The 25,636-nt window shown below is 43.3% G+C and overlaps 4 protein-coding genes and 1 long non-coding RNA gene across 6 annotated transcripts; 3 read left to right on the forward strand and 2 right to left on the reverse strand.

Moving 5' to 3' along the window:
- Positions 1–3,993: 3,993 nt before the first annotated feature.
- On the forward strand, positions 3,994–6,325 carry LOC104585309 (transcription factor FER-LIKE IRON DEFICIENCY-INDUCED TRANSCRIPTION FACTOR). Its single transcript, XM_010241501.3, has 3 exons — positions 3,994–4,945; positions 5,053–5,466; positions 5,610–6,325. Exons 1-3 carry the CDS (start codon positions 4,409–4,411, stop codon positions 5,727–5,729), a joined length of 1,071 nt encoding a protein of 356 aa, XP_010239803.2. The 5' UTR covers positions 3,994–4,408; the 3' UTR covers positions 5,730–6,325.
- A 550-nt stretch (positions 6,326–6,875) lies between these two features.
- LOC112269343 lies at positions 6,876–7,630 on the reverse strand. Its single transcript, XR_002961105.1, has 2 exons — positions 7,520–7,630; positions 6,876–7,180 (listed from the first exon to the last, which is right to left on the reverse strand). It is a non-coding gene; the product is annotated as an uncharacterized LOC112269343 (long non-coding RNA).
- Positions 7,558–9,791, forward strand: LOC100832204 (SWI/SNF complex component SNF12 homolog). The gene is made up of 2 exons (XM_003579553.4): positions 7,558–9,176; positions 9,281–9,791. Exons 1-2 carry the CDS (start codon positions 7,675–7,677, stop codon positions 9,357–9,359), a joined length of 1,581 nt encoding a protein of 526 aa, XP_003579601.1. The 5' UTR covers positions 7,558–7,674; the 3' UTR covers positions 9,360–9,791.
- A 2,621-nt stretch (positions 9,792–12,412) lies between these two features.
- LOC100833952 (exocyst complex component EXO70A1) lies at positions 12,413–15,328 on the forward strand. The gene has a single exon (XM_003579559.4). It carries the CDS (start codon positions 12,772–12,774, stop codon positions 14,821–14,823), a length of 2,052 nt encoding a protein of 683 aa, XP_003579607.1. The 5' UTR covers positions 12,413–12,771; the 3' UTR covers positions 14,824–15,328.
- Positions 15,329–17,725: 2,397 nt separating this feature from the next.
- Positions 17,726–22,885, reverse strand: LOC100834265 (SNF1-related protein kinase regulatory subunit gamma-1). Of its 2 annotated transcripts, none has more exons than XM_014896066.2 (6): positions 22,452–22,885; positions 20,285–20,457; positions 19,212–19,418; positions 18,849–19,124; positions 18,387–18,550; positions 17,726–18,220 (listed from the first exon to the last, which is right to left on the reverse strand). In XM_014896066.2, exons 1-6 carry the CDS (start codon positions 22,609–22,611, stop codon positions 17,923–17,925), a joined length of 1,278 nt encoding a protein of 425 aa, XP_014751552.1. In that variant the 5' UTR covers positions 22,612–22,885; the 3' UTR covers positions 17,726–17,922. The 2 variants fall into 2 exon arrangements, with proteins under 2 accessions (XP_014751552.1, XP_010239804.1); XM_010241502.3 differs by having other exon boundaries at positions 19,212–19,421; positions 22,452–22,883.
- Positions 22,886–25,636: the final 2,751 nt, after the last annotated feature.

Genomic DNA, 25,636 nt, shown 5'->3' on the forward strand with positions numbered 1-25,636 from the left:
TTGGTATACGTACTACGGAGTACTACAATAAAGCACATTTGTTTACCAGAAACACGCTCCCCGAACAGGGTAAAGCTTTTCCGGGATTTTTGGAGGCACACTATAGCTACCTTTCTTCACGAGCTATAGTACTCTGAGAAAGCGGTAGTATGTTGGTAAGAAGTCCAAAATCTTTCTAACCATGAGAACTTAAGGCGTACGTGAGATGAGTAGCTTCCTAATTAAACTTCTTATCGATGCTTAGGCCTCTAACTGAGGAGAGGCTTCAATTTCAGTTTAAACATCCTATTTGAGAAGGCTTCAGCTCGAAGATAACTCCTTGTCACATGTCAATGCAACTTAGCGGAAACTTTCCCTGTAGATGAATTTCATTCGGTACGTGATCCAACAAGCGAGGGATGAGCATGAGAGGGATCTAACACAAAAATTAAGTATAAGAGGATAACCTAAGATGCAAAGAACCAAGCATAGCTTCGGTGGTCAGCTAACTAGGTATGCAGCAGCCCACCAGAGTTTGATCCTCGAAGCTCACAGTTTAGTGTCTCATTTTGTAAAAAAAAATTATATATCTACATATTGTCGGACTGCAATCGCGCAGCTCTTGAAGTTTAACTTCAAAATCCATGTGTATAAGTTTATAAAATAATTCTCGAAAAAAAAAAATAAATTGGACTTCATGTTCAAACATCTAAGATATGAGAATCGAACTCATACACCCTCTAAAAATATGAATCTAACTCATATAAATTTCAGAGATATGGAACAGGGAAATAAATAGTGACAAACAATACAAATCCTTGTTTGTGCTGATTTTTCCCTTTACTAGCTTACAAATTCACTGGTATCAGAATTTCAAGTTTTACATGTTTGATGAACATTATAAGATATTTTTAAGAATTACCTAAATCTTTTACTCATGGGTTCCACAAAGTTTTCTCCATATAGAAGGTTTCACGGAATATTTCCGCCTTTTGGATGTGAACCCACATAATTTTCAATGAACTTAAATAGGTTCTGATAACCGAGTGTTGTTTTCGGTAACTGCTTCTTTATTAAACTTACCGTTTTCTCTTGGTAACAATCATACTGGTTGAAAAGATATATTGGTTTGTATAAATTTTGTGCAAATTTAGCAGCTTTTACTCAATTCTGGTTTTAAAAAATGTTTGAACATTTTTGGATGATAAAAGGCCAGTATTTCCGGCTATCTCAAAAAAAAAACTAACCCGCTATCAGAGCAGGCCGGGGTTTAAAGATAGGCAAAATCAATCAACCAAACTGTATGATGTTTTCAGAATGGGATAGATCGATGGATGAATCTCATTCAGTGGGGCGACACATGCAATGCACGATCCAACAAGCGATCGATGCGAAAGCAGGAGAATTTTTGCAAGGGTTCATCCAAACTCCAAAGCAACTAGACCTCCTAATTTCTTCGACCGGAGTCGCTAGCTAGAGTGTCATGGTGGCAGCCACTACTTGGTAGGGAAGACCTTTTGCGTACAAACGATGAGCAGGAAGCGAAGGTGAAGGAATCAGCTGCTCTAGTCAGGCTGCACTAGCGTGGTGGATTCTACACAATGCATGCACCTTATCTGTTTATCCACGCCTTATCAGACCTCACACCGAGGAGGCAACAAATTCTGCTCCCGAGAGAGAATTTAACCTCCTGGTGACAGTGGCTCGCAAAATCAGACGCTGAAAATGGATTGGTGGCCTATATATAAATCAAACTACTGAAAGACTGAAGCATGGAGACCAAGTGATACCATATATCTGCCCCTCAAGTACTAATTATTCAGAGTGAGAAAATGCAACATATTGCAATAATGATATGTGATTACTCTTTTAGCTCGCTTCTGAAAATTCCAACTGCTATTCCAGCTTTGCATTTGTAGCTTCTATGGATGTCAGGTGCACAAAAGCTTGAGAGTATTGGGCAGAAACCAACTTACTGTGGAAACAAAAAATACGCAAAAAAAACATGTTCAGAAGTTTAGAATAAAATAATATACTCCATCCGTCCAACAAAGGATGTCTCAACTTTGACTAAATTTGAATGCATCTATACACTAAGCCATGTATAGATACATCCAAATTTTGACAAAGTTGAGACATCTTTTGTTAGACGGAGGAAGTATATTGAGAGGGTGGACTTCTATAAACATGTAAAATTCAAGTTCAAACTCAAATTCCTTTTGTTCATGAAAAAACCAAATGAGCACTAGAGTAATATTCATTGTTAGATTTGGTCTTTTACATAACTGCCAAATGAATAAGATTTTGAACTTGAATTGTGTAAGTTTGTAAGACAACCCTATCGTATGCTATTTTTTAGAATACTTGAAAAAAAATTAAATCGTTTCCAGATACTCTATCATTGTTAGAGTACATTTTAAGAAAACAGGGTTTGTCTCTGTGTACCTAAATCCGATGGTACATTTGGGACACAAACTTGTAGGTCTAATGTAAAAAACTCATTCTGCTCAAGAAGACATGACATACGTTTTGTGTTTTACTTTTCACGCAAAATGCAATTAAAATTTAATAAAACTTTGTTGTATTTTTAAAGTTTTAAATCTAATAGTATCATTTCAATATGATTAAAATTTACAGAGGTGCTTATACTAGCAGTCAAGGTTAGAGAAGCTTGACTATGCACATCTCTTAATCATCATAACTATATTCTTGAAGGGTGTTGATTATATGGAGAAATATATGTTCTAAAGCCCTTCATTATTAGTTGATTCTAAATTTGGTCCCTAAACTTCAAGAACAAACATAATGAACCCTAACTTTAAACTCCAACGATTTTAGTCAATGGTCGCAGTCAAAGAGATGGTTTCACCCACATGGCAATGGAGCCAGCACAAAAATGCATGAAAAAATCACGATTTTTAAATAAACACTTAAATAAAAAGGAAAGTTTTAAAAATGGAGAAATATATTTACAAAATATTTTATTAAAATTCGAGGAAAACAAAACAAATCGCAAATATCTGAGAATAAAGATTGAAAACCATGGAGTGAAAAAGGAAATTTCCATAAATTTTCATAAATTAAACTCTCTTATCTTATAATACTGCTCCTTCCGTTCCATAAAGATTGGCACGGATTTAAACTAGCTCTAGTTCAAATTCATGCCAATCTTTATGGAATGGAGGGAGTACAATTTTTTCATTTTTTGGATTTTAAGATATATTGATTTTCATAATTCACACATTTTTTAGCCACCTAGAAGAACTGTTTTTTAGAATTTCTTCATATTTTCTGCCTTTGCCCTTATTCATATATATTTTTTCTATGTTTTTGTTCCATTTTTCATCTTCGCCTCCTAAATTCTCATATTATTTTGATTCTTCTTGTGTTGATTGGCCTGCTGCATGTACGAAACTACCAACTTGTAATGAGTCATACCAACTTGATTAATGTTGGGCATGAAACTTGTTTGGGTTTAAAATTTATGGTTATGCATGCTTGGATGGTGGCTAAATCTTTTTTTTTTGACACAATGGTGGCTAAATCTTGCTCTACCAAAATTCTGTTCAGGTTTTTGTTTGGATGAAATCTAACTTTTTGGGTGTCTCACTATTAACTCTAGTTTTTTTCTTTCCAACATAGGTCAATTGGTGTTTGGCATGGCAAGCTTGGGTCTAAAGCAAACATACCCACATGGCAATCGAACCACATGGTTCTATAATGGTAATTTGAGCTCGGAGCAAAATCTTGAACGGACCAATTGCCGAGGGACAAAAAAATATTTTTTTTCATAATTACCGATGATGGGGGCGACACACTAGTTAGGTCGAAATTAATCTATTAGTATTGCCAAAAGGTGCAGGAAAAGCTACTTTGTTACTGGTTAGGTGGAATTTGATCGAGTGGCTTGTTATAGACAGCACCTGTCTCAAAGTTGAGTTTTTTTTTTCGAGGTGGAAAGTTGAGTGAGCCAATGAAGTGACAGAAGCTCTCAGACAAAAATCAACCTGGAGGCAACTTCGTAGTTCAGATTTGCAGGTACCCTGTATTCAGATAGATCTTGAGATCTAGTCTTTTCCAATGAACTAGCTAGCGGTTCAAGTTTGATTAAAAGAAATTCAACTCTGTCCCCGGCTAGTACTCCTATACCTTAATAAACAAACCGAGGTGCTCAGTTCATGCCTCTTAACTGCATCGCCAATTTATTTGGCATATACAGTTAGCTTCGTGTCAAACCGCTAGTTGTGTGCAGTGGTATACGAATTAACAATCCCCCTCCAATCCCGTTCCATCTTCTTTCTCCCGCTGTTAATCCCAACCAGATTCCTTTCACAGGTGCAAGGCATCGAGGGGCTATATAAAAAGCGCGCCACACCCGCTCGAATCGCTTTAAGACAAGTTAAACCACCACCACGGCAAAAATTCGATAATGGAGCACCACCACCACCTGCAGCGGCACTTGTCGCCTACCCAAACCCAAGAGGATCTCATGATCAGCCCGGACTTCTTCGTCGACGTTGACCAGTTGCATTTCCACGACGCCGATGTCGGCGGCGGCAGTGGCGGCTTCGAGCCGGTCGCCGCCACGGCGGGCGTCGTGGTGGATGACGGCGCCTGGATGGAGGACCTGATGCAGCTCGGCGACGAGCTGTTCGGGGAGAACAATGAAGTGGTGGTGGACGCCATGGCTGATGATGATGACCGGTTGCAGTACCAATTAGAAGCGTGGTATGATGATCATCAGCAGCAAGAGGACTCCCCGGAGCAGCCGTGCAGCTACGACGACGTGATCAGCCCCGGTGGCTCCGGGGATCATCAGGGACCTGTCGGCGACGACAACGGCGACCTGTCGGCGACGAGGAAGCGGCGCGACCGGTCCAAGACGATCGTGTCGGAGCGGAAGCGGCGGTTCCGGATGAAGGAGAAGCTCTACGAGCTCAGGTCCCTCGTCCCAAACATCACAAAGGTTAGTCGTCCATTCCAGGAGCAGAGCAAAAACAGAGAGTACCAGTTATCTCAAAATAGGGAATTCCCTCAATTACTAGTAGTTCTTACCCGGCCGGCTTGTTGCAGATGGACAAGGCTTCGATCATCGCGGACGCGGTGGAGTACGTGAAGAACCTGCAGACGCACGCCAGGAAGCTCAAGGAGGACGTGGCGGCGCTCGAGGCGCGCCCGGGGCTGCCGGGGCAGCTCAGGCGGCTGCAGCAGCAGGACCGCCGCCGCCAAGCGGCTGGTGGTGGCCGCGGCAACGACGAGGGGATCAGCAGCCGCTCCAGAGGAGGCGGCGGCGGCGGGGCGAGGGTGACGAGCGTCGGCGCGGCCCAGGTCGGCGACGGGCTCTTCTTCGTGACGGTGGAGTGCGAGCGGCGGGACGGCGTGGCGGCGCCGCTCTGCGCCGCCGTCGAGTCGCTCGCCTGCTTCCGGGTCCAGAGCTCCACCCTCGGCTGCTCCTCGGACCGCGTCGTCTCCACTCTCACCCTCAAGGTACTCCAAAAGACCTTAATTTGATATCCATTGGCCTTAATTTGATTGAGAAATCGGAATGTTTTGAAATTAGAAACAGAAGGAGAAATTGAATTGAAGTTTCTGGGCTCCAGGATATTGATAGTTACGTAATCTGTGTGCAGGTGAGTGAAGCAGGGGAGGACATGGTGATCAGCGAGCGCACGGTGAAGCTGTGGGTACTGGCGGCGCTTCTCAAGGAGGGCTTCCGGCCCGAAGCGTCGACGGCTGAGATTATCTGCTGATGCAGCTAATGTTTAATCCGCTAGCTCCCCTCCTCCCATGGAACCTCTTTCTCTTGTTTTAGTAGCTCCCATCATCCCATCCCATGTTCAATGTCGATGTAAAGTACTCTGACGGTATCCTGTGTTGCTTCCACACTTCCTTTTGTTGCTAGTTTGCTACCATCCGTCTGGTTCAAAACGGACGGCGAAGAGTACGGAACACGAGTGGCCAAGATGGTACCACTCCTGTGTCAATGTCATGGATCAATCCGGACCGTCGACTCACGTGGTTGATCAAACGGCGTGACATGTGTGTCGTTCCTTCTAAGGAAGGATAAATGACAACGGACGTTGTGGTTACATGTTGTATTTTCACTAAGCCATGTCGTGGTATACTCTGTACACAAAGTACGCAATACAGCTCAAGAAATAGAGATAGGCTAAAAATCCGGCCATAAATATGTTGGAACCGCATCCACATTGATCGTTTGCTTCTTTAACGCCCCAAGTTCAAGTTTGATTCATCTAGTCAAATCAATCAGCCTAGCCGAGTTTGAGTCGATAGCACGAAGTTGTTTCAAGATTTGAAATTTTGTGAAGCAACAACTGGTTTTTCAGTTCACGTATGTATGGAACCCAACCACGTGTTCATTTCTTGATAGTTGCACTTGAATTTTCTCTGCTCTACGAGTTAAAACTCTCATTCACGCCACAAAGAGAGAGATCGAGCCATAGTTGATCTTGAAGTAAGAGTCTCGTCCTAAACCAATCAATCGAGCTTTGTTACTCGTGACGATGTCATCACCTACACGTCAATCCAAGGATTGTGGAGAGAAGGTTTGAAGGTTCGAGATCACCTTTTGCAATATCTACCACGAGTGATTGGACATGTCTTAACTCAAAGAGGTTAAAGGCAAGGACTTTGTGTACGTAGGTCTTTTTCACTGAAAACAATAGGGGAGGCTCTCTAAAGTGTTCGTAGGTCCGTGTGACCAAGACTCTCCAACAGATTCGGTTGCTTCATTATTGTCTTGCTTTGTTGCTTCATACTTAGGACTTGTTTAATTTGTAAGAAAAATGCTAATCTCCTATTCGTTCCCATCTAGTGGATTCACTAGTCATTTCAATGTTTACTTTATTGATTTGTCAAAGAAAAATACAAATAGGTAAAACAAAACCAACAACAAAGTTTGTGATAGAACTAAAAGTCTCTATCTAGAATTTTTTTTGAAGTCAAGGCCTTTAGAACAATCATCTGTTTCTTCATGTTCATCGAAGCATGATGTGACAAAATTGCACCGAAACAAGCCTAACTAATTATAAGTTTTTTTTCCTGAAAAAGAACTACTTATAAGTTTTGAAGAGCCGCATTTGTTGCTCACCTCAAAAAGTAGAAACCCATGGCTACTGAACACGTTGTAGTTGGAAAAATATCCTTCGCCAAGTCAGAATGTCAAAAGCGTTACTCCCTGCTGAACAGGCAAGGAAAAGACCACAATCATGAGAAGTTGTCTCCACTGCCAAAACAACAGCGCTGAGAATACACGAATCATCGAAAAAAATTTATAGATCATTGTAGAACGTTGATCAATGATTTACTCTCCTATCATAGTAAGATTGGTTGTTGGACAAAAGGAGAAGGCTGTCACTGATTGTTAGGGAGTCTCCAGTGGATGTTTGTGTTTTTCTTTAATTAGGATTAGGGGGGAAAACAGCTACGTGTGATGTAACGTGTGTCAACAATTTGCGACATTTCTGTGTTTTCTACAAGAAGGTCAAAAAAGAAGAAGAGGAAGAAATTTAAAGCGTACCACGGATCAGCCCACGCCACAGCCCGCAAAAAGGCCCAAATACCAGTCGCACCGGGAGACCTTGTCAGTCGTCTATCTTCCACCTCTCCAAACCCTAGCTCTCAAATCCCCTTCCTACCGAGATCGGATCTTGATCTCCCCGCCCCACCGCCGTCATGGCCACCGGCGGAAACCCCAACCCCGCCGCCGGCCCTGGCCACCCACGCCAGCCACAGCCCCCGCAAGGAAGCTCTCCGGCGACGCCGCACACCCACATGCGCCCTCCCTCTCTCGCCGGCTCCCCCTTCCAGGGTCTCTTCAACACCCCGCCTAGCCACAGCCCTGCTTTCCAGATTCACATGGGCGCCTCCCCTTCCCCTCAGACCCCGCTAATGGCCGCGGCAGCCTCCGCTGCCGCCTCCGCCAAGCGCCCTCCCCAGAAGCCCCCTTCGCGTCCACCGGCACCCACATCCTCCGCTGCTGCTGCGGCGGCGGCGGCGTCCATGGCTGCAGCTTATAAGGCTGCTAACGCAGGCGGCATCGACCTCACCCCCGCCGCACGCCGCAACAAGAAGCGCAAGCTCCCGGAGAAGCAGCTCCCCGACCGCGTCGCCGCGCTGCTTCCAGAGTCCGCGCTCTACACGCAGCTGCTCGAGTTCGAGGCCCGCGTGGACGCAGCGCTCGCGCGCAAGAAGCTGGACATCCAGGAGGCGCTCAAGACGCCGCCGTCGCTCCAGCGAACACTCCGCATCTACGTGTTCAACACCTTCTCCAACCAGGCGGCCCGCACCATCCCGCCGCCCAAGAACGCCGAGCCGCCCACCTGGTCACTTAAAATCATCGGCCGTGTGCTTGAGGACGGTGCGGAGCTGGACCCAGCAGGTGTCGTACCCAAGCACAACCCGGCGTATCCCAAATTCTCTGCGTTCTTTAAGAGGGTGACTATTGGGCTTGACCCATCACAATATCCGGAGAACCATACGATTGTTTGGGAGAATGCGCGGTCTGCTGCGCCGCAGGAAGGGTTCGAGGTGAAGAGGAAAGGGGACAGGGAATTCCTTGCGAATATCCGTCTAGAGATGAACTATACACCGGAGAAGTTCAAGCTGTCTCAGCCATTGATGGAGGTCCTTGGGGTTGAGGTGGACACTCGTGCAAGGGTGATTGCTGCCCTTTGGCAGTACATCAAGGCAAAGAAGCTGCAGAATCCAGGTGATCCTTCGTACTTTATATGTGACCCTCAGTTGAAGAAGGTATTTGGGGAGGATAAGATGAGGTTTGCGATGCTGTCACAGAAGATATCACAACATCTTGCACCTCCACCGCCCATCAACTTGGAGCATAAGATTAAGCTATCAGGAAATCAAGCACATGCGAGTGCTTGCTATGATGTGTTGGTGGATGTTCCTTTTCCCCTGCAGAAGGAGATGGTGGCATTTCTCGCCAATACTGAGAAGCACAAGGACATTGAGGCTTGTGATGAGGTTATATCTGCTTCAATCAAGAAGATCCATGAGCATCGCAGGAGGAGGGCATTCTTCCTTGGGTTCAGCCAGTCCCCAGTGGAGTTCATCAATGCGCTGATAGCATCCCAGAGCAAAGATTTGAAGCTCGTTGCTGGGGAAGCAAATAGAAACATTGAAAGGGAAAGACGAGCAGACTTCTATAACCAACCATGGTAAGCTCAAGCGACGTCTCAAGGTTTCATTCTGTATGTTTGCTGCTTAAATTTATTGTTTGTACATATGCTGACTAAACTTTCTTCCATTCCACAATGAATAGGGTTGAGGATGCTGTTATAAGATATTTGAACCGTAAGCCGCCTGGCGGCAATGAAGGCCCAGGTGCTGGTGGTTCTTGAGGAGAAGATTGCTGTAGCGACCTTTGCTGTAGAATCAAGTTGTCTGTCCTGTATTAGTAAAATTCCAGAGACGTAGTGACAGGAGAATTATTTGGTATTGCAGAGGAACCTGGCAGGATTACCTCCTGCCTGCTTAAGTGATTAGCTATTGTATGATGTGTTTGTGATCCCCGATATCATGGTAAATGCTGAACCTAAATATGTTTTAGTCCGTCTTGCACATGTTGCCAGAAGGTTAACTTTGAATCACCGTTGGTATGGAGGTGTCATTCGTGTGGAGTCAATGAGGAAGCTGTTGAGAGGACCTGAGAAAGTGGCCCTTTTGTATTTGAATGTGGAAGTGGAGGGAAATGCAAAGAGATGTCTCAGTCCCTGCCTTGTACTACCTGGTGGATTAGTTCGTTCGCTTTTGGTTTGCTGACAGGTTTGTCACTTAAGATTATTTTTTTCGTGGAAGCTTTTTCCCGACTGGGATAACTAATGAGTAATATCTGTTTCTTTCTATTCCTGGCAGACTAGTATTCTGAGATTTTCCTTGGACATGCCATTCTTGCCCCCATATGCCCTGTGTATGCCACCGTGTGGCATTGTTGTAGGAATTTCAATTGAATTGGTTCTCGGAGGATTGCAACCTTTGGAAATTACGTAGGATTGTGACCCATATGGTTTTCTACGGGTTCTTTTGCAGTACATGTGTGCACACAAAGCTGCATCCACACCACCAACCTACTCCGTATTTGGGAACGAATATTGCGTTTTCAATTAATTGGGATCCAAATAGACATGATATTACCATCCTACATTTTTCTCTTCTCGCGTTTCAAAAATCTGCTGCATCATTTTTTGTTTGTTTGTTTGGTAGCTACCGTAGGCATGTAATTTTCAGAAGTTGTCGCCAGTGATGCATGCGCTTACTTCATTTCATTTCAGAAACACATGCATTGAAGTTTGTCGGTCACAATTGCTGGCATTTGTTTGTTTCGCGACAGAGCTAGAATACAACACGTATATATATACACAAACACGTTTTATACACAGCAGTACGGCGTGATCATATTATACTGTTAGCTAGTGCAAAGATCTGAAACTAATAACTCCACTAAAAACAAAACCACTCCCCACAGATTCACTACATCTAGAAGCAAAGCAATCTGTGTGTGATTGGAGCAGAGGCGACACGCCAGCTCACGGCATAATGGAGATGGTATTCTTATCCGCCAAACACGAGGAGAGGTGTCACGGGAGAGGCTTTTTTTGGTTTGTGCAATGCGTGAACCGTCCTGCCGAAAGTCCAAGTTTAATCTTTACTCGAACGGGGTTGGGGGACGAACGGCACAGCTGCCAGGGCACGTACTGCTGGGTGCTGGCCGGTGGCCGCAACGTTTGACTTGTGTCCACAGTGTATACTTGCATGATGATCATGATTTTGAATGAAAAACACATGGTCGTTATACATGTTACACCTTCTGACAATTACAATGTTTATGTGTTTTTTCAAAAGAAAAATAGGCGCTTTCTTCTTAATGAATAGGCTGAGCTCCGGCTGGCTTCTCAAAAGAATGTAAAAAAGAATTTTTCTAGAATACGAAAGAATATAAAAAAATAAAAATAGGCAAGAGACGAGTGCAGGTTGATTTGATTTGTTATCGCCAGAGCATCCCTAGCAGTCTCTTGTCATTTTGAACGACTAGCTAAATACCCATGCGTTGCTATGGATGAAAAAATTAGATTACTCGCTAAATTAGATTAAAATCACTATTACATGTTAGCGGCACTGCCCATCTTATTTCAATTTTGGTGACAAACATTATCCACATGTCAATCTTTTGCAAAAGGTTTAGTTCTTTTTTATCCCATTCGACCAAAATATGATCGGTTCCGCAATCACTGATAACGGAACAAATAGATTTAATTGTTGAGTAAATATCACAAAACCCCTAGTTTGTGAAGAACCGTATCGCAAAACTACACATTTTCGGTTTTTTATTACATAACCCGCATTCTTGGACAAAACTGTATTGATAAACCCATAATCTCGATGTCGAACGGCTAATAGGGCAACTGACATCGAGGGCCCACATGTTGGCCTAAAAAACGAAAACTGTGTTAACTTAGTACGTCCGGTTTGGTTCAGTTTTCTGCCAGTTCAGGCTGGTTCGGGCCATGGAGATGGAGGGTACGAGCGCCCTGCAAGAAAGCCCCTCCGCCGCCCCGCGAGCTCCTAGGCGCCGGCCTCCTCCAGCGCTGGATAGACCTTGCCGCCGTCTCCATCCGCTTCGTGCCGGCACGGACGCGAAGAGTCTCTCGGCACGCTCCACCGTGACCCGAACCAGCGGAAAACCAAACAAGACCGGGCTAAGTTAACACGATTTTCGTTTCTGAGGCCGACGGGTGGGCCTTGATGTCAGTTTCGCTGTTAGCCGCGTTGACAGCGAGATTATGGGTTTACCGACACAGTTTTGTCCAAGAATGCGGGTTATGTGATAAAAAACCCGAAAATGTGTAGTTTTGCGATACGGTTCGTTAGAAACTAGGGGTTTTGTGATATTTACTCTTAATTGTTTGCATTAGAAAGAGAGGTACAATTTTTTTTTAACAATAGAAAAAGATGACGAGGTTATTTCTTCACAACAAAAGGAGGTGACGAACCGTCACCACCAATTGACTCTTTTATAAGAGTAAAGATGTGAGCGCAAATTGAGTTTCCAATTGTTTTTTTTTTACCGAGAGCTTCCAATAGTTTATCTATACAATTCACTAAACATGATTGATATGTACACGCTGATCATGATACGGGTTTGAGTCCTCTCAATTGTATAGAGTATATTATTTGTCAAACATTTACAATCAGGTGAAGTGAAGTAGTAAGGTTTCAATGTCATATGTATCAAAAGACAGAACTATTATCTTGTGTCATTTTATTATGGAGTGATCTTGTCGAACTTTTCAAGTTCAAGACAGTACATGCGTCACCATGCGTAAAAGTGAAAATCGCTGTCGTGAGAAGCTGGACGAAGCTGTATATAGAGAGCTCCAACCTAGGATAGGATAGCAGGAGAAGTGTAACATGTGGGACAGTGGGGAGTGCCGCGAGGGAGAGGGCTCTGGGAAGAGGTCGGCAAACTGGCAAAGTGGACTTTAGAAAGAAATCATGGTGAATTAACCCCTTTGGCTCGCCATCAAACAGCCAACGAACGAAGAAGCCAGCCGGCAAAGTGGTGCCATTTGCTTCCCTCTTCTCGCATCTCCTCTATCCGTCCGCCCTTCGCTTTACTTGCAGCACTACTGCAGTACTGCTAGTGTGCTGTTTTACTGCGGCCATCGAACTGCCCCAGAGCGGCTTCCAAATTCGAGGCGTAAATCCCGGAGAGGAGGAGTAGGGCCAAAACCTAGCCACCGCCCGCCCGCGGCGATGTCGGCGCCCCCGCCCCCGCCCCCGCCTCCGCCGCCGGAGGAGCCCGTCGCCGTCGCCGTCGTCGGCAACGACAAGGTCCTCGCCGCGGCGCAGCACATCGTCAAGTCGCTCGCTACGTCCAAGAACGCCGCCGACGACATGATCCGCATCCTCTCGGGCTTCGACCACCGCCTGTCGTCCATCACCGCCGACCTCTTCCCGTCGCCCTCGCCTTCCCACTCCCTCTCCCCCTCCGACGCCGACACCTCGGAGCCCGAGGCCCTCTCCATGGCCGCCTTCGACGCCGCGGAGCAGCTCATCCACCTCTGGGACACCACCCCGGAGGCGCTCGTCTTCGACGCCCCCGACGACGCCGCCGCCGCCGACTACCTCGCTGCGGTCGACGTCGCCGTCGACCACCTCGCCGCCGGGAGTCTTGCCGCCACCTCTGGGCGCGCGGGGGTCGCCGTGCAGCTCGCTATGGCGCGGCTCGAGGACGAGCTCCGGCACCTCATGCTGCGCCACTCCGTGCCACTGGACGCCAGCGGGCTCTACTGCTCGCTGCGTCGCCTCTCGCTGGAGTCCATGGACGATCTCGACGCTTCCTCCGAATTCGATCCCACCACCCCGCACAGCCAGGAGGGCGCACCAGATACCGCCCGCAGCGCCAGTCTGGTGGGGAACCCGTTTGACGACCAGCTCTTCGACTTAGTGCGGCCGGATGCTGTTGACGAGTTGCGCGCCATTGCTGAACGGATGGGGCGCGCTGGGTATGAAAGTGAGCTCATGCAGGTGTATTGTGGCATCCGCCGTGACCTACTTGACGAGTGCCTCGTGGTTCTGGGTGTCGAACGGCTCAGCATCGATGAGGTGCAGCGTGTGGAGTGGAAGCAATTGAATGACAAGATGAAGAAATGGGTGCATGGGGTCAAGACGGTTGTCCGTTCCCTGCTGACAGGTGAACGCCGGCTCTGTGATCAGGTGCTTGCAGTGTCCGATGAGCTGCGGGATGAGTGCTTTGTTGAATCCACCAAGGTTTGCATAATGCAGATTCTTAACTTTGGGGATGCCGTGGCTGTGTGCCCTCGATCGCCAGAGAAGGTTTCCCGGATTCTTGACATGTATGAGGCACTTGCTGAGGTAATCCCTGAACTGAAGGAGCTGTTCTTTGGGACTCCTGGGGATGATGTTATCTGTGATTTGGAGGGGGTCCTTGGGAGGCTTGGGGATGCAGTGAAGGGAAACCTTCTTGAGTTTGGGAAGGTTCTACAGCAGGAGTCATCACGACGACCTATGATTGCTGGTGAGATCCACCCAATCACACGCTATGTGATGAACTATCTTAGGTTGTTGGTCGTTTACAGTGACACTCTTGACAAACTCCTGGATGATGCTGCTGCTGGAGATTTAGATCACAATGCTTCACATGGAGGTGCTGATGAGGATGAGGATTATCTGGAGAGCTTGACTCCACTTGGACGCCGTTTGGTGAAGCTGATGTCCTATTTGGAGGCCAATTTGGAGGAAAAATCTAAACTTTACGATGATGGTGCACTGCAGTGTATTTTTTCCATGAATAATACACTGTACATTGTCCAAAAGGTGAAAGATTCCGAGCTTGGGAGGGTTTTAGGTGAGCATTGGACACGGAGGCGCCGTGGGAAGATTCGGCAAAACTCGAAGAGCTACCTTAGGATATCATGGACCAAGGTTTTGTCTTATCTCAAGGACGATGGCTATGGCAGTGGGGGTGGAAGTAGTCTTGGGAATTTGAGTTCGAGGGTCAAGGAGAAATTTAAGAACTTCAACATGGCATTTGATGAGATATACAGGAGTCAAACGCTCTGGAAGGTACCGGATCCTCAACTCCGCGAAGAGCTCAAGATATCTATATCTGAAAATGTGATTCCAGCATATCGTGCTTTTCTGGGGAGATATGGTAGTCTAGTGGATAATGGAAGGAATTCAGGAAAATACATAAAGTACACTGCAGAGGACTTGGAGAATCAGCTGTCTGATCTGTTTGAAGGGTCACTAGGGTCTGCCAACCATTCCAGGAGGAGGCTGTAGTTCCCTTTGATGGTATTTGGTTACAGGTATGGTCTTGTTACAAGTGATAGTATATTGCTGAACTGCTGGCGGAACCACATGCATTGAATTGGTGCTTGGCCATAGTTCTTATGGTGCTGCAATACCACAGGAGTCCACAGGAGGATCCTTTGGTTTTATAAATCAGATCAATGTGTACCGGAAATAATGTACGTGTATTGTTTTTTCAGTGTACAAGTATCTTTGTACATTTCAGTGTCCAAGATCTAGGAATTTGGCACTATCTAGAGAGCCACTTCGTGGAATAGATTGAACATGTTATATGTGTGTACTGTTGGAGAACATATAACATACTCCGTATTGCAGAAGATATGAAAAGAGGGCATGTTTAGGCCCAAACAGAAAGGAATAGATTTTGAAATTTGCAAACTCGGATATGATGTGATTCAAACATATCTTATGAAGTCCTTGAAATTAAAGACCCCGCTGCAGAACTGACCACATTGCAAAATCTGGTTGATCGTAATATTGAAGAAAATAAGTACCACTGATCGGGATCTCTGTGCAGAAGTCAGTATGCTTCTATATTTTACGCTCACATGTCACCTTAGAATGAATGCATGCCTTGTTTAGCAAGATACTTGTATATGACCCCAAATACATTATTCTCAGAGTCTGAAATAAAGGCCGTCTAATCAGACTGTAGGCTGTTGCTACAAGGTACTCTAGATGTGTTGAATTGGTCTTCATAAATATATGTTAATAATGATCTCCAGACAACTAATTTAGAAGGTGTTCTTCATACATATATGTTAAAGATCGACTCTTGTTATTTTAGTGACTAAGTTATAAATGATATTGTCCAGCATTTCTGTTTTTAAGACCTTCTAGATGTGTTGAATTGGTCTATTTTCATATAAACACAATTTTTACTACTGTTAGGAGTCAGGACTTGTCTCTTGGCATTGGTAATGTTTGACAACTCAATTTTACCATCCTCTTCTGCCTCATGATTTATTGGTACTATTATATTGTTCATGTACTCCCTAAAGTGAATTGAAGAAAAAATGTACATATATCATGGCAAAATAAATATATATCCGTAAACTGATTCTACTCCTTTTACGATACTATTCATCTTTTTTTTATTATACTTTTGAAGGCTTGCTTCTAGTAACCTCAGACTGATAGAATTCGCAGTTTACAGACTGGATCATCATGGTGGGATTATTTGGGTTTCTGTGGGATATAGGGATACTTATTATAAGCACATCCATGTCTATCATAATTTATAAGCAGATTTCAAGAATTCAGGATAGAGTTCAAGACATGTGACAGCTACTGCCCGAGTAGGAGCACAGTAAGTTATTTTCAACACTTTGCTGACGTTCTAAAATTATGAAAAGCTCCATTGGTACTCTCTCCTTTTTACCCTCATTTATATCTCATCACTCTTCATCATTTGTGGTTAAGCACATAAAGTAGTAGTAGGCTGTTCCTCTCCTGTTCCCAAGATAACTACTATCAGTGTCTACCTTAATCCTGGTGCAAGACCAAAATACAGTAAAATGAACTAATGAATGGAGGTGGTAATTACTTTACCAAAATAGCTCGGTGTTCTCTTTGATAACATAGTTAATTAATTATCTAAGGTCATATGGTTTGTTATTTTGTTTTCCCATGTAGTTATATAATTGTAGCTTTTTAATGTGAATTAACGTAGCCTCATAGTGGATGCAAGAACACACGTTTTTGTGGAAGAAGAATTAGATCGTGTTTTTATTGATTATTACTCCATTTTTGTGCCTGCCTTATTTGATAAAGCTTCAGCAGCTTCTTGAACTACCTGAGTATGTAGGGATTGAGCATGGAGCGGTCAGGCCTCAGGTATTCAGCTTGGTTCACCTGATGTTACAGTGGATGAGCAGTATCCTTATTGATGCCATTGTATATTCGTATTGATACTTCTTTGTATCCCTGTATGACCATTTGTGCTCATGGTTTGGCATGTTTGCTTGTGGAGCTGCAGAGAAATGAATATGAAGTAATTTACATTATAAAGCTGTTGCAAGGCTTCACCTTGTCATTAAGCATACGGAAGGATGGCAAAATATTGTAGTGCTGGTACCTTATTTCTTCAAGTTGTGTCAATCAAATCTTCTCTTTTCCTTTTGAACATGTCTAGCTGGAGATTTGTAATTTTGTGGAGTAGCAAGTTGTACAGGGGTAGTCACATGGTAATCATGTTTCCAAAAACCGGTGCTCATAGGCCTAGTGGCCTGAAGGCTGTAACCACCTAACGTTTTGGAGCAACCTTCCACCTGGTAAACCGCAATCTTATACTACTCCTCAACTAGAGAAGAACATGGCGTAGTGGACCCTGGCTCGTTCTGTAGAGTGCAACTTTGACCTCTAATATCTTTGGTAATACTATGTATAGAACTCTACAATATTGTAATATATGGTTTTGAAATATCCAGTGTAAATATTTATAAAGGTTTGCATGGAAAAAAATATGTAAGGTTATCTGTAGTCAAAGTTATGAATGTTTGCACATGCGTCCAAAATATGATGTTTTTATGAACTAGAGGGACCCGTATCTTCAATGATCCAAACCACTCCCGCACTGTTGCTCAAAGAGTGGTTCTAAGCTATGTGCTATCAACTACGCCTTCGACCTTTTGTAGTGCTCCTTTGGTCCCAATCACGGAATCAATCACCTTCTGCCAAAAGATGTCACGTCGTTGATGAATCGTCGGACGGAATACACCTTGATATGGTGGAACAGAGGGAGTATGTCACGTTTTGTCCCAACATTTGAGATTTGAATTAGGACAAAACTAGAACATCTTATAAAATGGAACAAAAAAAACCCACAGAGAAGGTACTACATTGGATTTAGTTGTAGGCTGGAGTCTAAATGTTGCTAAAGGCCAAGAATATCGCAAAGCTCAGGTAATTCTCAAATTATTCAATGCACACCATTGCCATCCATTAGTCTGTCCATGCCAGGAGGTTGTGAGAAGGAACTAAGCATCAACAACAGCTGCAACCCTGAGAAGAAGGGAAGGAAGGGAGCAGAAGATAATGTACAATTTTCACATGAGTGAAGCTGCTATGTCATACGGTACTGTTTGCAGGTAGGGGAACGACACCATCGAAGAAATCCCCAAAGTAATGGCGCGGCTCGTGTACCAGTTTGGAGATTATGTCCCTCAGTGTGATGACCCCCTCGGTGTCGCCCTTGTCATCAACCACATAAATCCTGTGGATCTTCTCCGTGTCCAGCTTCAGTATGATGTCCTTGATCGCATCGTCCCTTTTGCATGTGATGACATCGTGCAACAGGGGGGACGGCTCGTGTTGCTCCTGGAGATGGTGGCGCACTGCGGTAAGGAAATCCTTTGCTGCGATCGTCCTGAGGATGCATCCAGAATTATACAAGGGGCACTTATGTAGCAATATCTGGTGCAAAACTCCTAGCATCTATGTCGCTTGATGCAAGTGCAGAATTAGACTAGATTTGCATATAGGTGACCAGAGATAAGAAAGCCTATCAATATGCATGCATCAGAATTACAAACCTGTATTGTTTGTATATCTTAGGGGCTGTCAGAAGATATTGGACATCTCTTATGCTAATATTACCAATTGCTTTTGTTCCAGTTGTGTCCATCACTGGCAGACCACCAACCCCCTTCTCTCTCATCAGTTGGAAGGCTTTTAAGACTGGCTGATCTTCATTTACCTATAGAGTTACAGAATTTATATCAAAAGTAAAAAGAACAAACAAGAAGGTAGCATTGAACTTTCTTCTTTAGTTGGAGGTAAAATAGTTTAGGCCTTTTCTCTGTTTAGTTGCTGATAAATAGTTAATGCCTTTTCTATGGTACAAATGTTGCACACAACTAACACAAGTGAAAATGCTTGTGCTTCTTTTCCAGAGAGCACATGCAGGTTTGTTACAGCATCACGATGTTTTCTTCCTTATATGCAGATGAAAGTACCAAATAGTTGCATGATTGAGATCAGCAATTCGGAGGTACCTTAACAAGTTTGTATGGCTTCATCAAAGGAAGACCCAGTTCAGAGAGTTTCTTAGTTCCCCAGCTTTCAAACCACGGAAGTCCAACACATTCTGCAAGCATGTGCACAACAGAGGATTGTGTAATGATATTCTCAATATGATTGCCCCCCATATCTACAACTGGGAGGCTCTTCATCCTGTACTTTGATAGAAGAAGCAACATTGTGAGGAATGTATCAGACGTCTGGAGGGCAAGAAATGGTGCCCATCGGAAGCTTCCTGAGATATCGCCAACCTAAAACATGACCAGCGGTGTCATCGATGGGTGCTAACAGAGGTAACATAAGAATGTCATCATTTCAGTGTAGTGAGAAGGAATCACCTTTGTGTTCTTGTAGAACTCAGAGGAAGTAAGGGTTTCAAAAAAGCTTCCACCCACCGATGCAGCTTCATCTGATTCTGAATCGGTAGTAGTTTCTACCCTGCCAGATGACGTCCGTCTGAATGTGAAAGAGCCTAACCTAGCTGCTAGATTGGCTACAGGCGATCCTACTGCAGAACCAGTCATCCCATTAGCTAAAGTGTCGAACTGCTGCAGAACAGAAGAAGCAAGTCTTGTCAGAAAGGTGAAAAGTGTGAAAAGAATCAATCTTCCATTGTAGATCATTATTTTGTTCTAAACCACCTACCTCGGTTACCATTTTGGATTTATTTGCTCTAACTTAAAGGTCAACACTTAAGTGTAGTGCAGATGCATTTTATTATTTTAACATTCAAGTGGTATTCTTCACAGAAGAGCCTTGCACTATTGTGAATAAATTGATGAGAAATCCAATAATACTAGGCCTAGGTCATGGCTCTTGCATTCAGGGCATTCAAAATCGAACTCACTCAAAAACATATTTCCAAGCGCTTTTAATGAGCGTTGAGAATTATATTACTCCCTCCGATCCATATTAGTTGTCAAAATATTACATGTATCTAGGCATTTTAGGCATAGATACATCCATATTTGGGAAAATTTGAGACAATTAATATGGATCGGAGGGAATATCAATTATGTCTGAAAAGAAATAAAAAGGCTCTATCATGAAGACGTTGACACCTTGATTATAAACCAAGTCTAATCATCTTCATGGAATAGTATATCAGAAACAGCCATATTGTTGAATTCAAGCCTTCCAAAGTCACCTCTACACAGATAAATTATTTTCCACAAACAAGAGATTAATCTGGTACTCCCGCCGATCCTAAATTCTTGAACTAAAACAACAAGAATTTAGGATCGGAGGGAGTATTATGTAAAAATGGAATTCATCTGATTTATGAGGAATGTTGGTCAAAGCGAACATATCAACATGTCTGACTAATGACTATCATGGATCCATGGTGAAATGATCAGGTAGATTTTATTACATATTTATCCAATAGAACAGAGGGAGAGACTTTGCAAACCTGATGAAGTAACCACATTGCAACACCAGCAAATTCCACAATACCAATGTATTTGTCTATCCAACTAGCATCCTCTGGTGCATCAACGTTTCTTATGGGTGCACTCAAAATTTTGTTTTTCGACAATGTTTCAACAGTATCAGCAAGGCTGGCATCAGAAGGTATCTCTATTACTGCATATACAATAATTATGGTAGACATTTAGAATTCAGAATGATTTTAAGACGATGCATGATCTAAAATTAAAGTTACGTATATACTTTTCTACAGCAATGTGCTTCAGTTGAAGCATGTCTGCAGAAAACGTGGTAACCGGCAGCTAAAAGACGTTGAGATATTCCATTCCAGTAATTATATTCCATGTTTAATAACATTCATTTGAAACTAGTACAACTCCATTACAAAAAAAAAATCCATCACTTCTAAATAGTCTGAGTCTCTGTTGCTATATAAATACACATGTAGCATAAAATGTGTAAATTAAATAGTTTCATAATTGATCATTACCGATTGTTTTTGGCCACGGTTATCTAATTACATTAGCTCTCTGAGAACTTGTTTGATTGAACCGAAGAAACTGAAGGCTGTAAGTACCAAATTCAAGCAAAGCATGCCTAATCAATCTATACTGATGCAAGCTTATCTATCATGAATTCTAGATATCACATACATGTAGATGAAACACCAAAGAGCTTCATTTGCGAAAATCAAGGACACTGATCGTGGAAAGAAGCACTATGGATCCTGCACTGTGGCAGTATTGCTAATGTAGGAGCTTAAATTATTCTTCATGTGCAGAGTTATATTACTAGTTAATACCTATCATTGTGTACTGCACATATGTAACATATCACGTGTTAATGAAAATATTAAAATATCTTGTATGAAAGTAACTCCATTTCATAAACAATTGGACCTGTATTCTCTATGTAACAACCAATATTTGAAATCCCTTAAAGTTAAATTTCACACACCACGCATTATTTAAGATCCGTAAAACCAACTCTAATTGACATCACTCCATCTAACAACCATTATCTAGCCACATAGCTAGAACAATAGCACTTGAGAACTTTCAGCATGGTATTGGCAAAGTTCAGTTTTTGGAGGTATGATCTTTTCATTACAAATTCACTTAATTTATCAAGTGGAAGTTGCTCATGTTAGCATCATTGATTTAAAAAACTGGCGACAAAGATGTTAGTTCAACAAGAAATACATGTGCATCAAGTTTGGTAAAAAGTTGATTGCTATCAGCTAAAGCTACCCTTCTTTGGCTCTTTGTACAATTTCCCCTTTACTGGCACAAACGCATACAAACACGAAGTACACCAACTTTACACAAATCTGTACAAAATCCAAGCTAGTTAAGGAGTCTATTGAGCCAACTAGGATAATTCAATTGGGAATTAATTGTACAAAGTGGCAGCATGGACTCTCACCTTTCCAGGAGATACAGTAATCATGGCACTGGAGACATCTCTTAGTTTAGTAAGCTGCTGTCCACATCAATGAGCAAAGAGAGTCCCAGACGGCTCTGGTTTAGCTGGTCTAAGAAATGAAAGTGACACCTCAACAAGAGCAACCACAATGCATGGTCCCCTAACTTGAACAATTAAATGATTGGAAGACTCAGAAGTCTTCAAACATCCACTGGATTTTTCACTGATAATCCCAAAGAGTGATACTGAAGTATCATACCATATCAAGAATCACAACTTCGAAGTGGGCTATGAATATTTGCTTCGGAGAAGGCATGCTCACTACAAAGACGACTCAACTGGTTTCCTTATTCCGTCAAAAATTTGAAAAAAATAGCACAGAACTAAAAAATACATGTCTGGTCCCTGGTGCCTGCGTCAGTTCACACGAATGGCAGGCAGGATAGAGGATAGGAACGAGCACAAATGGCTGCTCATAGCTTGATCCAATCAGAGCGCAGCAAACAGAAGAATAAGCACGAGGCTCGCAACAGTGTCAGCACAAACAACAATACAGATGCAATTGGCATCCAAAGAAGTGCTGCCTTGTTGGGTTTGCGTTCTTGTTTCGTCGATTCGATCAGGAAACTCGCTCACGGGCCACATTCAAAGGAAACCGCACGCAAATGCTACCGTTCTTGCAGCAAGAAACAATTACGAGAGGGGGACCGAGCAAGATAAAGTACCTTGCGAGGGATGGGTTCGCGGGAAGGCGGCGACGGGGATGTCCTCGAAGCAGAAGTTGAGCTTCTCCGACGGCGACAGCTGCGGCTGCGCCACCTCCCACAGGTCCTCCACCCGGTGCCCGATCTCCGCCTCCGGGCTCCGCGGGCTGTCCGTCTCCATCTCCTCTCCTCTCCTCTCCCTCCAAACTCCCCAACTCCCAATCCTATCGATCCACGGCCGGCGAGGCGACTCCTCTCCCTGTCTCCCCCCCCCCCCTCCCCCCCCCTTCTTGGTCCTGGTCGATCCCCCCAAAACAATTCTGAAACTACTAAAAGCGGCTTCTGCAATCTTTCCTATTCAGCTTGCAGATTGCTGCTACGCGCGTCGACCGTCGACGGATGCAAATCCGCTGCTGCTACTAATACCGGACAGTCTGGACTCCAGTCAGTGTAGCAGTGTGTGTCGACGAGAGAATGGGGCCGAACTGACGAAGCCCGATGCCCATCCAACCGAGACAGGGGCCCCACGTGTCAGGAGGTGCGGTTTCCCGCGGCGTGCGCCGACGCAGGTCACTGGTAGGTGGGGAGAAGACAGGATTGGGACCCATATGTCATCGGTACAGGTGGGGATCGAACACGCCCACGAGTTTTTCTCTTGGCCGATGAAAGAAACCGCTGCGGCGTGAGGTGGCGGCTATCCAGAACCAGGGATGACGTGGCGTGAGAGTTGCTGGTTTTCTTCGTCGTCTTTTCGCGCTGGCTTGGGCAAAGCCTTTTTTCTGAGATGGTAGAGCCCGCGTTTAATAATATTCAAATATATATCTCCAAGGCTCTGTGCCTTGCGTGGCTCTATGAATTGATTGAACGGATTAGGATACAGATTAGGAAGTCGTTTTATAAATTTCAAAAATTCTCTTCGTGTAGAGTTTCTACACACTCTAGTACAAAGCAAATGGTCGAAGGATACAGGCTCTTGGTGCAGACCTTAGAACATGCGAAAGTATAAAATCTTAAAGACATTCAAATCGTAGTCAAGTCTGTGCAGTTGCTCGAGTGGTGATGTCATTGTTTCCAAGCATGATTGCGCTAACTTTACTTTATCCTTGGCATTTTTTCGTATTGCGAAGATTGGTGTTAGGGATAAGAGTTCTTTGAAAGAATTCAATGCAATTCTTAGTTATAGGAATTATTTGTAGTTTCTTAGGTTTTTTGTCCAAAGCTTTGTACTTTCAATGGATGTCGAGTTTGCTTAAAAAAGTTTTAAATTCCGGTTTTTTTTTTCAACTTTCTCTATTTCTAAATGTCTGCACATTTGGGTTGTTCTAAATCAAACTTTGTCAAATTTGACCAATCTTTTAGATAAGAAGATTAAAATATGTAATATTCCTTTCATCTCATAATTCTTGTCGTTGTTTTAGTACAAAACTAACAACGACAAGAATTATGGGAGGGAGTATTACATATTTTGGAATAGAAAACAAAGTCGGTTAAAATATCCTTTTAAAAATAGTCCTAATGATAGTAGTTACTGTAGTGTTTTTTCTACAAAGTACTCCCTCCGTTCCATAATTCTTGTTTCAAATTTGTCCAAAATGGATGTATCTATTCCTAAAAAGTGTCTAGATACATGTAAAATTTCGACAAGAATTGTGAAACGGAGGTAGTACTGTAGATCAAAATTGACAGAATTTGATTTAAGACAAACTGAAATATACACACGTTTAAAAAGCAGAAAGAATAGTTAGCAGTGGACTACTCACAAATTCCACATTCCGTATCGTGCCATCGCGGAACATCATTTCCGTTGTTCCAGGCGGAGTCTCAATCCAAGAGAGCTGAACACTGAGTCCATTCGTAGCAAGTGTCTTTATTCTTTGAGTAGTACTAGTTTCGAGAGGAGATGATTAAAATTTGAGGTGCAATGCAAATTTCTTAGGTACGCAATGTAACCTTTTTAGCCAAGATAAGTCTCGGGGAGATGGGGGCAGGTAACGATGCCGGGGCAGATGCATCGTCATGGCCTGATGGGAGTGTGTTTGTGCCATCTTATCCTTTACTTGTCGGAAGAAGCCTTATCCCTATTTTGCCATCGCGGCGTCTTCATCCAGGCAGATTTTATAATATTAAAGCAGGAAAACACCATGATCGTACGAGTGGATTAATGTACTCTCCTAGCTAAATGCTCATGCTTTACCAGTAATTAAAAATTTGTGTTATACTCTCTCCGTTCTAAATTAACTGACGTGAATTTTTATAAAAGTCTATACAAATCCACGTCAGTTAATTCGGGACGAAAAACCTGAATTATTTAAATGTTAGTGCCTCGTGCTTTCCAAAATTGTGGTAAATAAGAATTCTCTCATTATATTTTTTTAAAGAATTCTCTCGAAACATTGTCGTACAAATCAACCATATTCAAAAGATATAGTATTTGTTTTTTGAAGGAGGATGATATGTATATCTACCGTATAGAACAACTGTCAAATGTTGATTCCATAGAAATCAAGAGAGTAGTAGCCTTTGGAGTAAATTAATTACCATCGAACTCAGATCTTTATAAGTTCTAACTTCGCTTTAAATCGAGCTGGGTATAGGGGCATCTCTTCCGGATTCCCCTCCGTCCAATATTAAGTGACTTAAATTTGTCCAAATATGGATGTATCTATGTCTAAAAAGTTCCAGATACATATAATATAAAATGAATTAATATGGGATGGAGTGAGTATACGCTCGGTGCATAAATATTTTGGTTTTTGCCGAAAAAATTGTCTGCACATGCATTTAAAAACAGTCATCTTGTAAACAAAATTATGGGTTATGGTAAAACTTTTCCGGCCGCACGCTATATCTGTGACTCCAACAACTGTTTATGGGTCCAATTTCTCGCCACCTCCACGGCTCCACCACGTGTCTGCCGCCGAATCCCGTCAAATCCGCTCAAGCCCGTGTGATAACGTAAAAAAAACAGTTTATGGGATCTGCTCCGTCCGACCCCTTGCGGTACCATAAAACATGTATTCAGTCTATCTTAATCGACTTTTACGACCTGCTAGAGTTGTTCTATGTTTTGCTACTTTGGAACCACTGCACCATGTTAAATGAGACATGCATGGTGTTAAAGTTTGAGAAGGGGGTTTACAAGCCGTTTATTTCCATTCATTTTTCATGGCCTTTCTGTAACAGGTTGTTATCCGAACAGATAAAAA

This window comes from Brachypodium distachyon, chromosome 5, assembly GCF_000005505.3.
Source record: "Brachypodium distachyon strain Bd21 chromosome 5, Brachypodium_distachyon_v3.0, whole genome shotgun sequence".
NCBI lineage: Eukaryota > Viridiplantae > Streptophyta > Magnoliopsida > Poales > Poaceae > Brachypodium > Brachypodium distachyon.

What these genes read in the sequence shown, in the direction of transcription:
- LOC104585309 (XM_010241501.3), top strand. Translation starts at nt 4,409, where the DNA reads ATGGAGCACCACCACCACCTGCAGCGGCACTTGTCGCCTACCCAAACC. An exon ending in TCGTCCCAAACATCACAAAG is followed by an intron (nt 4,946 to 5,052) that starts GTTAGTCGTCCA and finishes GGCTTGTTGCAG; the next exon opens with ATGGACAAGGCTTCGATCAT. An exon ending in TCTCCACTCTCACCCTCAAG is followed by an intron (nt 5,467 to 5,609) that starts GTACTCCAAAAG and finishes ATCTGTGTGCAG; the next exon opens with GTGAGTGAAGCAGGGGAGGA.
- LOC100832204 (XM_003579553.4), top strand. Translation starts at nt 7,675, where the DNA reads ATGGCCACCGGCGGAAACCCCAACCCCGCCGCCGGCCCTGGCCACCCA. An exon ending in GACTTCTATAACCAACCATG is followed by an intron (nt 9,177 to 9,280) that starts GTAAGCTCAAGC and finishes CACAATGAATAG; the next exon opens with GGTTGAGGATGCTGTTATAA.
- LOC100833952 (XM_003579559.4), top strand. Translation starts at nt 12,772, where the DNA reads ATGTCGGCGCCCCCGCCCCCGCCCCCGCCTCCGCCGCCGGAGGAGCCC.
- LOC100834265 (XM_010241502.3), bottom strand. Translation starts at nt 22,611, where the DNA reads ATGGAGACGGACAGCCCGCGGAGCCCGGAGGCGGAGATCGGGCACCGG. An exon ending in AGCCATACAAACTTGTTAAG is followed by an intron (nt 18,551 to 18,848) that starts GTACCTCCGAAT and finishes GTAACTCTATAG; the next exon opens with GTAAATGAAGATCAGCCAGT. An exon ending in AAGATATACAAACAATACAG is followed by an intron (nt 18,221 to 18,386) that starts GTTTGTAATTCT and finishes ATGCATCCTCAG; the next exon opens with GACGATCGCAGCAAAGGATT.